We start from the raw sequence: 18,489 nt of genomic DNA, 5'->3' as shown, positions 1-18,489 counted from the left end.
ACCTTACTTTCTAATGGGGGATACAACACACACACACACACACACACACACACACACACACACACACACACACACACATATATATATGCATAAACACCTATACAAAATAGACACAAGAAAAGCACTTGAATGTGGTAGAAACTAGGAAAGGTCTCCTGCAGAAGATGATTCTTGACGATGAAGGAAACCAGAGTCTCCAACAGGGTGAGGTGAAAAAGGAGACTATTCCAGGTGTGATGGACAACCTGTAAAAAGTCATGTATGTAAAGAATGGTGTATTTTGAAAGAACAGTAAGTTGAACAACAAAGCCATATCCAAGAGTGAGTGGAGAGGATTAATGTATAAAAAGATCAGAGAGGTAGAAGGAACCAAGTTTTAAAAAGCTTTAAATGACAGAAGGTTTATAATTGATTCTAGAGATAATAGGGAGTCAGTGAAATTTAGTGTGTGTGTGTGTGTGTGTGTGTGTGTGTGTGTGTCTGTGTGTCTTTGTGTATTGGGGTAGGGAGAGAGAATGGTAGTGATCCAATCAGACATGTGCTTAACACTGTTGACTGTGTGCAGGATGGATAGGATGTTACTAAGGACGTGCATATTTATATATAGACTGTGGAACAGAACAGACAGCTGCCTTGAGAGAGTGTAGCTATATTCTTGCCTTGATGTAGATGGATAGATGAGATAATATGAGAAGTGCCTTTCTAATCAATGGGTCTGTAATTCCAAAGTACTTACAAAATGAAATGTATCCATTAATTTAAATTATGGTAATAGAAGCAATATTTTCTCTAAAAATGAGGGATGGAATGGAGCATGGAACATGAAATTCATTGTTTCACTGTAGTTTTATTTAAAGTTGGATCAAGAGAACATGCATCTCAGGGCAAAAAAAAAACCCATAGTGTTCTGGTGTTTGTTTCAGTATTGAAATTTTGCTATTTCCTCAAACAATGTTCTCTTTACTCTTCATATACACTTAATGCTTTTAAAATAATGTATTATTTAAATCACATTTTATTTTTTTCAATCACTAAAAAGCCCTTCCTTTTCTCCTCTTCTCTAGTTGAGAAGAAAAGAAAAACAAAATCCCTGTGGCAAATATGTATAGTCAAACAAAACAGTTCATTATATTAGTAATTTCAAAAACAAATGAATGTATATATGCATATCTATATATGTGTGCATATATGTAAATATATGTATTATCTATTTACATAGAGAGAGTATAATAAGGGAGGAATTAGTCCTAAGTAAAAACAAACTATAACTAAGGGTGTACAAAACTATTTGTAGTACTTTTTAAGATGGCAAAGAATTAGAATCTGAGGAGGTACCCATCAATTGGTGAGTGGCTGAACAAGTTATAGTATATCAATATAATGGAATATTTTTGTGCTGAAGGAAATAATAAAGAGGATGGTTTGAGAGAAATTGGGAGGCCTTGTATGAATTGATGCAGAATGAAGTAAACAAAACCAGGAAAGTAATTTATATAATAATAATATTGTAAAGACAGCTTTGAAAGATTTAAGAATGCTAATCAACCTAATAATTAACCATAATTTTAGAAACTACCCAACTCATAATAGAGAAGTAAAGGATTCAGAATGTGTAAAATGAAACACATATAAAAATATACATAAGTACATGTGTGTGTATATTTTTCATACTATTCTCTCTATATATAAAATGTACATATGTATCATAAATAATCTAATATAAGATAATTTTTCCTAACTTTCCTTTTTCTTCCCTCACCATAGATATTCCTCTTCTTATTCCTTTTCATTCTCCTTTTAAAAATCACCATTCTATTATCAGCATAATAGAATCACTTCCAAGTCTATCTAATTAAACTTTCTCTATGACCCTTCATCACATAGGAGTTAGAGGGAGCACATACATTACCTCCCCATATTAGAATGCAAGCAATTTGTCCTTATTTAGTCCTTTATTGTTTTTCATTTTTGTTTAGCTTTTTATGTTTCTCTTAACTCTTAGGTTTTAACTTCTAAGTTCCTAAGGAGTTATGGGATTTTCATCAGGAGTGCTTGAAAGTCCTTTGTTTCATTTAAGTATATTTCTCTGCCCTCCCCTCCTTCCTTCTCTTCCCTTCTCCCCCCCTTTTCTCCCCCCCTCAGTTTTTTTGTTTGTTTGTTATTTTGTCTTGTTATTTTTTTGACTAATTTATCCTTGGCTTGTAAGGATATATCCTTTAACCTACTGGAATCTTGTATTTCAGACTCTTCACTTCTTTATGATAGTGGCTGATAAATTATGTGTAATTTTGACTATAACTTCCAAATACCTGAATTCTTTCTTCTAACTGGTAGCAGTATTTTTTTTTTCCTTTGACCTAGAAGCTCTGGATTTTTGCTATAATTTTTTAAATTGACATTTCTTTCAGGAGGTCACCAAAGAATTCTATTATCATTTTTCCTCTGGTTCTCAGTTATAAGGGCAATTTTTTCTTAAGATTTTTTGAAATATATCTAAGCTCTTTTTAAGTCATGTGCTTGAAGGTTTCAGGGTTTTCATGGCTTCAATCCAATACTTCTTGAATTTTTGTTTTCAATCTGTTTTATAGTTTTTGTTATGAAATACTTTAGGTTTTCTTCTATTTTAAAAGTTTTTTTTAACTTTACTTAAATATTTATTTTGTTTTGTGGTGTTATTGGCTTCTATTTAACCTATTATAATTTTCAGGAAATTGCATAGGCAAGATTTTGTACCTCTTATTCTAAACTGTTAATTCCTTTTCCCAAATCTTTTGATAGCTCTCATTTCTTTTCTATTTTTTAATTCCAGCACTCTGATTTCATTCATAAAAACATTTTAAAACTCCTGGTTCATCTTTTCTAGGAATTCTAGTTGAATTTTTGCCTAAACTTTGGGGTTTTTTGTTTGCACACGCTTTGGTAGGTTTGTTCTGAGCATCCTTGTTATCAAAATTGCTTTTTGTGGTGAAACTTTTTTTTGTTTGTTTGCTTATTTTTTCAGTTTATTTTCTGACTTTGAAACTGATTTTAGAACTAGCCTCTGCACGTGGATGTAGACTGATCCTGTTGCTATACTTTTGGATTATCCTAATTTCTCAGGGACAAGCTTTCAGTGTTTCTAAAGGGATCTGATTCAGGGGAAAATCTAATTTCTGCTTTCCTGGTCTAAGTTCTGCTAGTGCTTGGTCTGGATTTAGATTTGAGCAGTAGTAGGATACATGGAACTGAGCCCCTATCAGCCACCTGGGAATCTCTGCTCGTTCAGAGTTCTTGTTGTTTGTGTTTCATTCTCATAGAGGGCTGATGACATCAGGAAGGTAATGTCATGACTTAGAGGTGAATTGGATTTAAGAGAGTCAGAAGGGGCAGCTAAGTGGCGTAGTAGAGCACCAACCTTGAAGTCAGGAAAACCAGTTTAAAACTGGTCTCAAGACACTTAACATGTCATAGTTGTGTGACCCTGGGTAAGTCACTTAACCCCAATTGTCTCAGGAGAGAGAGAGAGAGAGAGAGAGAGTCAGAGCTGTGCAAAGTCACTCCCCAAGGCACAAGTCCCCTTCTCAGTTTAGTATGTACCTGTGAGCTGGAAATGGGTAATACCTGACAAAGCTCCCAATTAGCATCTATTCCCATACTTTATTCAAGGTAGAGTCTTGGAAGAGATCTGGGACCTTGCTTCACTCTTGAGCATAGTAGAGTATCCACGCTGAGTATTCCTGGCCAGATTTTTTTACCACTCGCTGTCTTTCTATGCCTACTTGAAATGAAAAAATGACTCGTAACTTTTTTTTTTTTAATCCTCAACAGAATTAGGTTTGATGTGTTTCCAGATCTGTTTGAAAGAGTTCATGGTAGAGGTAATTAGGTTCTTAACACTTCTTGCTATTCTTTTACCTTGGCAGCACTATCCAATGGATTTTTTTTCCATAAGTAGAGAAACAAATATGATAAATTAGAGCAGATGTTTTCCCCCTCCTGATCTCCCAGAAGTATCAAAAAACACTAATTTAAGATATTCACTTAGTTGGAAATAAAACCATGCAGCATTTTCTCCCAACTTTCCATTTGCAGGGTAGATTTTCTGAATTTAGATTGATTTCCATTGTTTTACTGTCGTGATCAGATGTGTAAATAAGACACTTCACAAAACTCAATTATTAATTGCTGTGTGATGTTTCTCTAGACATGGACCTCACATACACCAGTGAATATCTGGAATTGATTCAAACAGGCAGCTAGGATAAATAGAAGCCTTTATGCTGAAAGTATACCAATCTAAACTCATAGCCAATGGAATTCTGGGTAAAATATTAAAGCCTTAGTGATAATGGGGATTTTTGAAAATGAGAACCTTTAGATTCAGAAGACTTCATTCTTATCTGAAAGCTTGAAGAACTACCTTTCCACACTTTATAGTGACTTTTCTTTAAAAAATTAATTTGTTTACTTATACTAATGACTAATTTAAAAATTTGGAACATTTCCCTTGCCTAATAGAGACAAAATTTTGTACTTAAACCTCAGAATATATATATCCTTTCATTAGAGAATATGGTTTGGGGGAATTGTTTGTAAATACTCATGAAGGAAAACCAGTTTGGTCAATTTAGTGAGTATCAAAGCAATGGAGATGGGAATGGATGGTGGATCCTTTAAGCAGGTAGAATGACTCAAGTTATTATTGTGATGTAATGGAATGAATTTAGTTCTTGTTGCTACTTGGCATTGTGAGGTTATTTTTAATCTGAGATCTTGAAATTGTTTCCTCAATTAGCAGATGATATGTAACTATGTAGGGGAGAAAAGAAACAAAAAATGTTTTTTTTAATAAAAAATTATAAATTTATAAAAATTTATGACACTTACAAAATATCTACTATACTTGGATAAATGAACTATTCCTGATGAAGAAAATTGTTGGAAAAATCACAGGATCATATAATAATTCTCTCATCTTAGAACTTGGACCCTAGAGATCATCCAAGCCATTTCACTTTACAGAAAAAGAAACTGAGGACCAGAGAAGTTAATCTTAGTGACTTGTCCAAACATATATATATATAGCACAGCTGAGATTTGAACCCAAGTTTTTTGACTAAAAAAATTGGTGCTCTTTCCATTCCACCCATACATCTATTATGCCATATATTCACTTTTCAGACTATCCATTGGAAAGTCATATACTGAAGCTGAAGTTTAAATACTTTGGCCATGAGAAAACAACTCATTAGAAAAGAGCCTGATGTTGAGAAAGATTGAAGGCAAAAGGAAAAGGGAATGGCAGAAGATGAGATGAATAAATAGTGTCATGGAAACAGTAAAAATTAATTTGGACAGACTTTGAAAGATAGTGAAGAATTGATGAGCTTTGTGTGCTATAATGTTTTGAGGCAATAAAAGCTGGACATGATTGGACAATTTGAACAATGATATTCACCTTCCCCAAAATTGATGAATGAAGTTACTGTGATGACAGACCTTTGGCAAAATTTGGGGCAGGTTACTACTTTACAATCTTTCTAGATGGGCAAAAATGATGAGTGTCCCATAAGCTACTGGGAAAATATTTGATTAACCTCCAGGAGAAATACATGTTTAACCCATGCTTTTGTTATTTCTTATTTTCATGCATAAAACCTTTTTTCTAAAAGAGATCTTTACCTTGTTTCCAGCTTGGCATGCTTGAAAATTCTTGTTAATTACTTCAGAATGTTTTTTTTTAAATATGTAGAAACTTTAAAATGTAGTTATTCTCATATGCCCTTGCACACTCTGAAAATTTCCCTTGAGAACTAAAATTTTCCATGTCTATAAGATAGCTATCTCACAGCAAGCATGAAAGGGGAAAGAAGCAGTTTTAAAATTCTTACTTCTGGGAGTTTGTTTTCAGGATTAAAAAAAGGTGGGGCAGCTAGGTGGCACAGTGGATAGAGCATCAGCCCTGAAGTCAAGAGGACCTGAGTTTAAATCTGATCTCATTTAACACTTCCTAGCTGTGTGACTCTGGGAAAGTCACTTAACCCCAATTGCCTCAGCCAAAAAAAAAAAATATATATATATATATGTATATGAATTATAATAAAAAATACAAAAAGATATGAATTATAACAATAATAATACAAAATATATCAAATATAACAACAATAATAATACAATATAAAAATTTCTTTCTTTTTTTTTTTTTGCAGAGGCAATTGGGGTTAAGTGACTTGCCCAGGGTCACACAGTTAGGAAATGTTAAGTGTCTGAAGCCATATACAAATAATGAAAAATGCTAAGGAAAAGAAAAAAGAAAGAAAAAAATAAACACTGGTGGTAAATATGTATATTTTTCAAATTGCAATTGATTTATTTTCTGCTTTCAGAGTATGAAATAGAGAGGTCATTTTTCCTTCGGATGAAGTGTGTCTTGGCAAAGAGGAATGCTGGATTAACATGCAGTGGCTATAAGGTAGGAGAATCCACCTCTTGTTGAGTTCAAAGAGTAGGGTTTTGGTTGTTTCATACTCAGGTTTTTACTTTGTTCCACATTTAAGAAAATTTAGTACACAAAGGCAAACTTGAAAACCCCCCAGAAAATTAATGACATTATTGTGAGGCAGGTGTTAGAACTGTTACTTAGTACCAGTATTATAAAAAACGAGTTGTAAAACTGGTTGTAATACTTAAAAGAATGGAAAGAACAGAATGGTATTGGGATTGGCAACTAAATGAAAGTTCAACTTTATATGTGAACATTACCAATCAATCAATCAATCAGTACTTATTGACTATAGCAGAACATGGTAGTTAACAGAATACAAGATTTTTTCAAAGCACGGAAAAAAAAAAAGTAGTCTTCAATCTTAGGGACTGGAAGTCAAGATCAAAGTCCAATGTAGTTGGAACATTGGGTTCCTAGGACCTTTTTGATGAGATTTCCTCACTTACCTATTTCTTCACTTAGGGCAGTATTCTTTTTAGAGAACACTATAGAAATGTTATGCTCAGGCTAACTTGTAACAGATTTGTGAAGTCGGTGAAGTTTGTTTTTAGTGCACTGACCTTTTCTTTCTGAACCCTTTCTTCCCATTTCAGGGACTCTTCACCTCTAGAATACATTGCTGTTATGCTTCTGTTCATTCTTGTCATAGTAGAAATAAAGCTGATATATAGGATTTAATGTGTTTTTTATTTCCTTCTCCCAGAAGAATTTATATATTTTTTAAATGGATCTAAAGGATAGGACAATGGGTAACTTACGGGAATAATGTTATATATATAACCACTTATGAATTATTTCAGCCCTGCTCAAAACCTTATCAAATAATCCAACTTAAAAATAACAAAATTCTAAAAGTAAAGGAAATCTTTCATCATTCTCTCCTCCCACACCCATCCCAGTACCACTCAAACATTTCAAACTCTCAATTCCATGATATTCTAGGGAAAATATTCACCCATAATTTCTACAATTTAGTTAAGAATCTCTCCCATGTAAGAGAGAAGCAAGTATTAGAATACTTGATATTTTGTAGTTGCTGTATTTTTTATTTGTAAATTGTAGCTTTTCTTTTTCTCTGGATTGCCCCAAAGTTTTATAGGTTAATCTAAATTTTACACTAACAAAAAATGAGACTGAATACAGTTACATGCACACACACACACATTCACATGGTGCTTCCTGTAGATGTAAAGAATATTGGATTGAATATCTGAAAGTGCTTGTCTCTAGTGCTTGCTCTGTCAGTAACTAGTGTGACGCCAGGCGAGTAAGCCTCTGGGCTTAAATGTCCTTATCCTGTAAAATAAGGGGATTAGACTAAACCTAAGGTCCCTTTCAGGCTTAGCATTTTAAGATTCTAAGTATATATATTCAGAAAACGGAAAATGTCTTATGAACATGGTGTTTCAAATAATAAATTAATATTTCCTCTGAAGTGATTTGATATTAAATCAGTTTTGTTAATACAGAAAACCCTAGGATAAGAACACAGATTATAACTCCTCTATAATTTAAAGCCAGAGTTGTTTTAGATTTTCCTGAGTCTGAGTACAGCACTCTATCCATGATGCATTATAATGTAAATCTATTATGTTCATAGATATACCATAAAAATGGTATATCTTTCACATAAATCAATAGTCTGGCTATCAAATTATTCTTCTGTTACATAAAATTAATTATATATTACCCTTAAATTTGTAAAATTAATTGAACATGGTGCCTTGAATAATGTAACTCTTTTTGCTTTATTATAAAATTAAAATATATAGCAGATGGAAGTGTAAGAATGGTTTCATTGCTTTTTGTTTTTAATATGTAGGATGATGGAGAGAGAGACATCAAAGAAATTGCATATGTTTTATCCTAAATGTTTTGATATTTTAAACCTGTTAACTTTGTGGCAAAAGTAAACTATCCAGGTTGAGCTGCCAAGAAGGCAGTTGATAATATGAATTTTGAACTTTGGGAAGAGTTTAGAGATAGAAATATAGATTGGAGAATTATCTGCATAGATCTGATCATTGATGCTGCAAAAGTAATGAACTCACAAAGGGAGAATGTTGAAACTCCTGAAATACCTAGTTTTAAGGTCAAAAAGAGAATGAGGAATCATAAAAGGAGATAGAGAAAGAGTTATTGACAAAAAGAAAATCATGAAAATTCATATCACAGAAATCAAAGAGGAGAAACTACAAGTTTTTTCCACACAATTCACAAACAATTATGTAGAAAACAGGTGGAAAGAAAAGGTTCATAAAGTCTGGTGAAATATCTTAGGGAATCACTTCCACTGAGGCAGAGAGAGTAGACCTTGAAAAAAGGACAGGATTTCAACAAGTTGAAATGAAGAACAAAGTAAGGTAAGAATTTATCAGTTACTCTGATATTAGCAGAAAGAGATCACCAGTAAATGTTAATATTGATGAATTTACTCCCACAACTTTATCCTGTTTCTTTGCAATTTGAAAATATGTCAATAATTCATTATCTATTTCATCCAACTGATTTAGTCAATAATGGATTCTAAATTCCAACAACAAAATATTACTTTGATCCTTTTTCCTTTTATCCCTTAACCCGTTTTTAAAAAAAAAAAATTAATGTCTTTTGATTTCTTCATCACAATCACTTCCCAAAACATCACTTTCCCCAGCCCTTATCAGGTAACAAAATCAACTTACATAATGATCTCATCTGATACTATGTGTGACATTCCCTATCTTTGTATTCAGAAGAGTTTTTTTTTTTTTTTCATCGATCTTCTGGAAACAAGATTGATTTATTTAATATGAGTTCAAATGTTTTTTGATGCCGTTTTTATTTGCAATATTATAGCTATTGGGGATATTTTCTTGGTTTTGCTTTCTTGACTCCAAATCAGTTTATTTAAGTATTCATACATATACATACATATGTATATATATATATATATGTGTGTGTTTCTCTAAATAGTCATTTCTTAAACACAGTAATATTCCATTATATTCATACATTGCAACCACTTCCTATAATAAATGGATCACATCAGAATATTGGAAAGCCCAACATACAAATGGTGCTTAAAAAGGAACATTATATTAACTTAAGAGGAAATTAATAGGCCCAGAATCATAGTGAAAATGTTCTATCTTTTTATCCCTCTGCTTCCAAATGCTTTATTCTCTTTTCTCTTGTACCAGGTCATTCACTGCAGTGGCTATTTGAAGATAAGACAATATATGTTGGACATGTCCTTGTATGACTCCTGTTATCAAATTGTGGGGTTGGTAGCTGTTGGTCAGTCTTTGCCTCCCAGTGCAATCACAGAGATCAAACTTCATAGTAATATGTTCATGTTTAGGGCAAGTTTGGACCTAAAATTAATATTTCTGGATTCCAGGTAAGCAGACATTTTCCACTTCCATTTCAAGGCATTGTTATTGTTGAAATTGTCTAAAATGGTCTAAAAGTCACAAAATATTAAGCCAAATTCTATAATCAGGGTAAAATTTGAGCCTAAATTTAATTTTTAAAAACTGAATACACTGATTTATTACTCAGGCAATAATTTATTTTGTTTAATGGTCTTAAGTGTCTTTGTTTTATGTTTATTTCTTAACTGTGTCTGAACTCCATATGATTTATTGAGGAAACAATGAATTTTATGATTTGAGGCCTATCAAATCAGAATATGAAGTTTTTAACTATTTCTACTATGTCAAAGGTTTATATACAATATGTTCTCTGGAATGCTTCACTCCCATAATTCCATCAACTCACATTCTTGCCCTATACAACAAAAACACATCACATTAGACATATATAGATGTTGAATCGTATGCTCTGGGGGGCATCATGTGCTTCCTGATTCCATATATGGGTTCAATCACAATCACAATGAGTGATATGGCATATGTTATTCAGCTCCAGCTTCTAACATAACCCCAGCAAGAATTTGCTTTCCATTATTCAGAAAGGAAGAGGAGGATCATGATTGTACTCTTTAGCTTCCATTCTAATTTGTTTTTAGTCTTTCATCAATCATGTGTTTATACTGCTACTCATGCACAGACTATGAAAGGTAAAGAAAACTGGTTTAATGACATAGGATTTTCATATATATATTTGATAATCTGAAGCTCTCAGCTATATTTGCTCCTTAAGTATCAGTGTTTGTTTTCTTCTGATGTTATCTTGGCTCTAATGTCCTGTGGAATTCTGGACAAAACATTTACATCCAAATTAGTCTTACCAGGCCTACCAATCTACTTGGCCAGCGCTATTACTTCTCTCTGGCAAGCATCAATACCAATCCACTCTGGCACTAGTCAAGATATGTCTATGGGCAATTATCAGTGTTCTCAAGGAGTTTTGCATTATATACATAGTCTTTGAACTTCTTAATTATAATCTATTTCAAAGTCACAAAGTAAAGTTTATGGACAGGATAGTGAGATTTACTGTCAGTCAAACTTGTGCTGGCAGTACAATTGGCCTCTGATGATTATCATTTTCTTGATAAAGTAGGAAGAACAAAAGGTTTACTTGGGTTTGCATGAATCAATACAAGTGTATGGTAATGCAGCTGATTTCAAATCTTTGAAAGCTTTCTCATATTTGTTTGTATATTTTTTTCAAAAAGAATTTTTTTGTTTCTCCTGCCTTTTTTGTAACTCTCTGAAATTATATGTGTATTAGTAAGATCATGAAATTATTTAATAATAGTGGCATCGTCTTAAAATTTTTAATTTTTTTAATTTTAATTTTCAATTCCAATTCTTTTCCTTTCTCCACCCCTCCCTTGATATTGAGAAAGCAAGAAATATGATATCCATTATGAATATGAAGTTATGCAAAACATTTTTACATTAGCTATGTTGCAAGAAAAGGAATCAAGAAAATAAAATGAAAAAATATTTTATTTTATACTCATAATTCATCAGATCTTTCTCTCTGAAGGTACATAGCATTTTTCATCATGAATTCTTTGGAAATGTTGTGGATCCTTGTACTAATCATAGCAAAATCTTTCACAGTTGATTAGCATTACAATATTACTGTTCCTATATACAATGTTCTTTCTCCCAGATCTGTTTATTTCACTTCATGTCAGTCTGTATAATTCTTCCCAGTTCTTTCTGAAAACTTCCCCTTTGTCATTTATTATAATAACCATCATATACTACCTGTTTAGCCATTCCACCACTGATAGGTATCCATCCCCTCAGTTTCCAGTTCTTTGACATTACTGAAAAAATTGCTATAGATTTTCTAGTACATAAAGATCCCTTTCCTTTTCCTTTAATCTTTTTGGGAAATATACATAATAGTGGTATTGCTGGATCAAGGGTTTTTGATAGTTTAATACAGTTTTATGGCCTTTTAGGCATAAATATGAATTGTTTTCCAGAATGGTTTGACTAGTGCAGAATTCCACCCAAAAGTACATTAATGCACTTATTTTTTCCACATCCCCACCAGCATTTGTCATTTTCCTTTTCTGTCATCTTAGATAAATTGATGGATGTAAAATGATACCTGAGAGGTGCTTTAGTTTGTGCTTTTATAATCTTTAGGAATTTAGAATATTTTTCACATGATTTAATAGCTTTGATTTCTTCTTTCTTAAAACTATTTCTCATATCCTTTCATTTGGGGAATGATTCTTATTTTTAATAAATTAGCTCAGTTCCCCATATGTTTGACAAATGAGGCCTTTAACAAAAAAAAAGTTGTCGATATCTCCCCTTCCCCAGTTTCCTGTTTTCTTTCTAAAATTTTGGCTGCATTGATTTTGTTTGTGCAAATCCTTTTAACCTAATGTAATAAAAATTATTCATTTTAGCTCCCATAATCTTCTCAATTTCTTGTCTGGTCATGAACTCTTTTCTTATCTATAGAGTTGTTCATGCAATTTTTTTCTATGTGTCTCTAATTTGCTTTTGCTATAACCCTTTACACCCCAAACAACCCATTTTTCACTTATCTTGGCACACATTCTGAGATGTTGGTTTGCTTTTTAGTTGTTTTTTATTGAAGTTTGTCAAATATTAAATTCTGGCTCCCCAAATTTGAATCTTTTGATTTACCAAACTGTGGTCTTTTACTTCTACATATTATACAATGTATCTATTCCATTTCTTATCCAGTAATACCCGTCCCAGAAAAACGTCTAAATCTTAATATGTTCTCTGGATCCTTGGGTCTTTGAACTTCAGGATCTTTTTTTAGTTATTTAGAGTCAGAAAGAGTAGCCACTGAATTTAAATAACATGATTCTGAAACCTCAGATAATTTTATACAAAAAAAAAGTCCATTATGACCTCTTTATTCTGTCATTTATGCTCAGAGAAATGTAAACAAGTGGGGAAAAAATTCCAAAGTCTAGACTTAGATCATTTAGCAGAGTTCCCTACTGTAATTGATTCTGTGGAACAGGTTACTATTTCTCTTTAGGGTGGGAGGAGTCTTAAGTTCTATTCTACTTCTCTAGGGAGAATCTCTATATACCTTTGGCAGATAGAAAATGTCCAGAGAGTGGGTCATTCTTTTTAATACCTATTTCTCCATGATTCTGAGTCTATGCTTCTTTTCTTAGTGGTCAGTTCTCTAAGCTTAAGCTGTGAGGCAGGTTCAATCATTCTTCAGCTATCACTGGAAAAGCAATAAGGGACCATCCAAGATTTTCTTTGTTATCCAAAGCAACAAGTCTTTCTTTTTTGAACTACTTGTTTCTCACAACCTGGTCAGGATGTTCCAGGGGATGTATTCCAACTAAAGAAGAGCAAAGATTACTCCCCATTATAGTAGGATAATTTTTATATCTCTAGAAAAGATTATGATTTTCTAAGTGATGCTGAATAAATATTTGTTGTTTAATTGAATTACCAATTTAATTCAGAAAGGAATAATACCAAAGTCTTCCTAAAAGGAGTAAAAAAGAGAGTCATAAAAGTCCATTTATTTTTCTTACAAGATTTTCATGGTGGGAAATTGACTTCTAAGTCAATTTCTGAGTTCCAACATGTTAAGAGCAAAACCTTCCCCCTCTCCCCCCTCATTTTTCATGAACTTTGGTCCTATAAAGGAATTTAGTTGAGGTTGCCAGAAGTGAAATGAGAAAAAAAGAACAAATTGAAAACAATGTTCTGCTTCTTTTGCAGATTGTAAATTATATTGATTTTACAAGGCCAGTGTACCAAGAACAGAGTAGGAACAACTGACCTAGGGAGAGGAACAGAGAAATCTAACAGAATCTGTTAACAGATTCTGCTTTTAAAATTACAATGTCTATAGAGCCAGAGCACAGGGCAAAGGCTGGAAGATACAGTTAAAGTATATTGTCTATCTCTAAAGAAGCTAGAATAGTGGCACATTGGCTGTCACAGAACCAGGTGGCAGTTATTAAGCATAATTTAAAAACTGAAATTTGGTTTAAAAGGATTATATGATATTTCATTTTGAAACTATAGCTAGTACTTCTGCTGAGTTGCTGAAATAAGTTATGTTTGAGATTTGGCAAATTCCTCTGATTTTAGAGGTTCAGAAAAACCTTTAGGGATATTCTTTCCCCTTTAAGTTTTAAGCCAATATGTATCTTAATGGGAAACATAATCCATGTGTTTTTGATTAATTTACATTTATAGGGTGGTTGTTCTGTAACTTGACTTCCAAATTAGTTGAAGGAGCCTCTTTGACTCATAACTCCTTGATTTGTTTTGCTTTGTTTCTTTAAGTCAGACATTTAAGTTTCCTACCACACAGAAAAGAAATAGGACTTAGAATCTATGCAACTTTACTAGGCCTTGAACTTAGTGATCAGAATTCTCTTTCCTTTCTTCCCTGACACCCTCCATTATACCTCTCTGTTGCAAAGAAATACTATGAAAGTATAAATAAGAAATAGTGATCAATTTCAATGATCAATCAATGAAGACATGTCTTCAGATATTTACAATTACAATCACAACTGAGATGCAAACAGAAAGAAAAATGACTTAAAGAATCAAAATGGGATCAAGCTCTCAACCTATTTAATTTGCAGCTAACATTTGAACATTCCATTAATTTCCTGAATGGAAAGGTTATTGGTGATAATTTCTTTCAGGCATATTCAATATGAGACTATTTAATTTTATCCTCTTTAGGTGATTTCTTTTCCTCCTCTCCCCAAACTACCCAGTTTTACAGTTTAGTTTTTCATAGCCCAGAGACTGATACCATTGCATAACAACACTTTTAAAAGTAAAGTATATTAAAGTTCTAAGACTTTGGATTTTTATAGTGCCAAAAGTATTTATTTCCTTCAAGAATTCAATTGGGTAATTAATATAAGTAGATAATTAGTCTATAAAGAGTTACATAAGCATTAGAACAAATGTTTACACATTTATTTAGGGTATATTTTTCTTTTTCTCTTTGGTTTTTACTATATTAATATTTTCTGAGGCATTGATTTGTTTATTTTAATTCAAATGTATTTTATTTTATTTTCTGTCCTAAATTTTTACCTTATACCCCCTTACCCAATAAGAAGACAAAAAATAAAATCACTAATTAATTAATTATATATTGATTTAAAAAATTATGAAGTCATGTGAAATAAGAGAGAGAGAATGAGAGAGAAGGAGGGAAGGAAAAAAGGAAAGAAGAAAGGGAAGGAGGAAGAGAGGAAGATACAGAGGAAGGAAAGAGGAAAAAAAGAAAGAGAAGAAAATATGCTTCAATTTGTATTCCAAATCTATCATCTCTTTATCTGGAGATGAAAAGCACATTTCATAATGAGCTTTAGAATTTCAGTTATTCATCATGCTGATCAGAGTCTTTCAAAGTCTTTCAAAGCTAATTATCTTTACAATATTACTGTTATAATATAATTTGTTCCCTTGGTTTTGCTCACTTCATTTTTCATCAGTTCATATATGTCTTCCCAAGTTTTTCTGAATACATAACCTTCATCATTTCTTACAGCAAAATAATATTCTATCACATTCATACAGTATAACTTATTCAGCCATTGTCCAGTTGACAGGGATTCCCTCAATTTCCAATTCTTTACCATCACACACACAAAAAAAAGATCTGCCATTTTGTACATGTACTCTTTTCCCTTTTTTTCTTTGAGCTAGAGGTAGAGATTTTTGTATCCAGGTCAAAGGATTTAAAAGTTTTGGAAGCATAGTTCTGAACTACTTCTACAATGACAGACTAGTTCACAGCTCCATCAATAGGGTATTGTTCTATTTTCCCACAGCTTCTCCAACCTTTCTCATTTTAATTTTTTTTGGTTGTCTTAGCCAATTTGATGGGTGTGAGTTGATATCTCAGAGTTGCTTTAATTTGCATTTCTATAATTATTAGTGATTTAGAGCATTTTTTCCCATGTATATGCTTATTGATAACTTGGATTTCTTCCTCAGAAAACTGTTTGAGACATTCATGTGTGAACAGCAGGTGTCACTGTGGAACAAATTTGTCTGAAGTGTTTACTCTCCTAGTGCAGAAATAATAAATGAATAAATAATGACTAGCACTATGTGCTAGGCACTGTGCTAAGCATTTGTACCTGTGACCAAATATTGGTCATTTGGTTTTCACAATAATTCTGGAAGGTAGATGCTAGTATATTATTATCCCCATTTTACAAATAAGGAAACTGGGACAAACAGGTTAAGTGACTTGTCCAGGGTCATACAACTAATAAATTGAACAACATCCAAGGCTAAATTTGAACTTGAGTCTTTCTATCTCTTGGCCCAGGCCTCTGTCCATTATGGCTTCTAATTCCTCTCCCTAAGTAGTTCAGGAGTCCTTATCTTTTCTTTGGTCCACCCCTTTACACTGCATCACTCCTCTTTGCATTAAAGGTTATTAGATTTCCTTAAGCATTTACATTAGCATTGAAAGGATTGGGGTATATCAGTGGCATCTCCATAGCTTAACAATAAAATTTCTTGGATCCATGAGGATCCTTTTCTCCTTATTCATATAGCCCTGGTTTCCCCAGGTTAGAATCAAATTCTAACCATTAGGACAGGGCCTATATCCATGACCTTTTTTTTTATTATAGTTTTTTATTTACAAAACATATGCATGGGTAATTTTTTAGCATTGACTCTTGCAAAACCTTCTGTTCCAACTTTTCTTCTCTTTCCCCACCCCCTCCTCCCCTAGATGGCAGGTAGTCCAATACATGTTAAATATATTAAAGTATACATTAAATCCAATATATGTATACATATTTGTACAGTTATCTTGCTATACAAGAAAAATCGGATCTAGAAAAGAAGAAAAAAAAATCTGAGAAGGAAAACAAGAATGTAAGCAAACAAAAACAAAGAGTGAAAATGCTACGTTGTGGTTCACATTTGTTTCCCAACCCCTGATTTAAAAAAAAATAATAATAATTTTTTTTAAGTTAAGCTAGTTACTAGACTCTCCATTTCCCAACAGAGAATAAAAATAATAATAGCATTTATTTAGTGCCTACTATGTGCTCTGCATTGAGCTAAGTGCTGCACCAACAAACATTCATAATTTATTATGGATTTTAATATGAAATATGACTCAGGAAATAGTAACATTTTAAAGAAATAGCAAAGAAAATAACATATAAAAACTTTGGCTTAGAGAGAAATGGGAAAGAGTTCTAGCCATTTTGAAGAACAATCTGGAATCAGATCTAATGTTATTAAACTACCTATATCCTTTGACCCAGAAATACCACTATTAGGTCTGCTTCCAAAGGTGATTGGAAAAAAGATTCTATATTTCTAAAATGTGCTATTAAAAATGATGAGCTCAGAGGCAGTTAGATGGCTCAATGAATAGATCACTGGCCCTGGAACCAAAGGACCTGAGTTCAAATTCAACTTCAGACACAACACTTTCTAGCTGTATGACTCTGATTAAGTCACATAACCCCAATTGCCTTGAGAAAAAAAGAAAACAAATAATGAACTTGAGCTTAGAAAAACTGAAAAGTGCATGAGATAATGAAAAGCAAAATGAGCAGAACCAAGAGAATATTGTATATGGTAACAGTATTATTGTTTTAAGAATAACTGTGAGCAAATGAGTAATTTTGACTATTATGAATACTCAAATTAACTATAAAGAATTTTCTCAATTTTTAAAGGAGTAATTGCACCTGGAAGTTTCAGTCTGAGTTCTTTGTTCCATTAAATGAAGGCAGTGACTTGAAGCTTACTCCACTCTGCTCCACTCTCTCATACAGGCAGACTTTTTGTTCTTTCTGTCTATTCCTTTTGCCCTATAACAGAATAATTCAAAATTTTCCATACCAATGGGATTCCATCTCTCAGGCTCAAACCTCATCATATGTCTTTCAGGCTTTAAATGGAATATTGTGTCTATGAATTTACAAATCCCAGGAATCCAGTTATGTTGGAATCCTTACTAACTGCTAACTAATTAGAGTTGATCTAATCTTACAAGAAGATGTTTTGGGCAGAACCTGAAACAAGGTACTAAGTAGAACTAAGTTCAATGAGTTCACACCTCCCTTGAAGCTCGTTGGGCCAGAGAGCACTATGGGAGAAAACCCATAATCCCTCTCTCTCGTATCCCACAATTCCTCCCTCTTGGATAAAAGAAACAGACAGAGGCTCTCGGTCAGATTTCAGTAGAGTTACGCCAGAAGCCCTCTCTCCGAGGCAAGGCAGAATATTTTCCACTTGGCTGGCTGGTGGCAGAAGTGTTCTTCGGAGAGTGAAGATGCTACAAGTCGAGATTTCAGCGGAATGACATGAAGAGTTGGAGCTGGCTGGAGGCTGAAGAAAACTGAGGCAGAGGCTGAAGGACCAGACCTTTGGATTTAAAGACATTTGGAGAGAGCTCTTGGAACCAAGCAGAGAGATAGGCCTCTAAGCTAACCGGGCTATATTGGAGATATTAAAAGATCTGAACTTTTATCACCTGGCTGCTTTTTGAGAAGAAAAAGATTACAACATTTTGGCGCCCTGAACATGGGCAAACAGACCCTTCAGTGGATTTCAGTGGAA

The 18,489-nt window shown here is 33.0% G+C and overlaps 1 protein-coding gene across 1 annotated transcript in view; it reads left to right on the top strand.

Moving 5' to 3' along the window:
• SIM2 (SIM bHLH transcription factor 2) overlaps positions 1-18,489 on the top strand; it is an 80,207-nt gene that overhangs the window by 33,759 nt on the left and 27,959 nt on the right. The window contains exons 5-6 of the mRNA XM_051984835.1: positions 6,366-6,451; positions 9,667-9,866. Coding sequence (XP_051840795.1) covers positions 6,366-6,451; positions 9,667-9,866 — 286 coding nt within the window. The remainder of the gene's footprint in view (positions 1-6,365; positions 6,452-9,666; positions 9,867-18,489) is intronic.

The sequence above is a fragment of the Antechinus flavipes genome, chromosome 3, assembly GCF_016432865.1.
Source record: "Antechinus flavipes isolate AdamAnt ecotype Samford, QLD, Australia chromosome 3, AdamAnt_v2, whole genome shotgun sequence".
Taxonomy (NCBI): Eukaryota; Metazoa; Chordata; class Mammalia; order Dasyuromorphia; family Dasyuridae; genus Antechinus; species Antechinus flavipes.
This window is presented reverse-complemented; position numbering and strand designations above follow the sequence as displayed.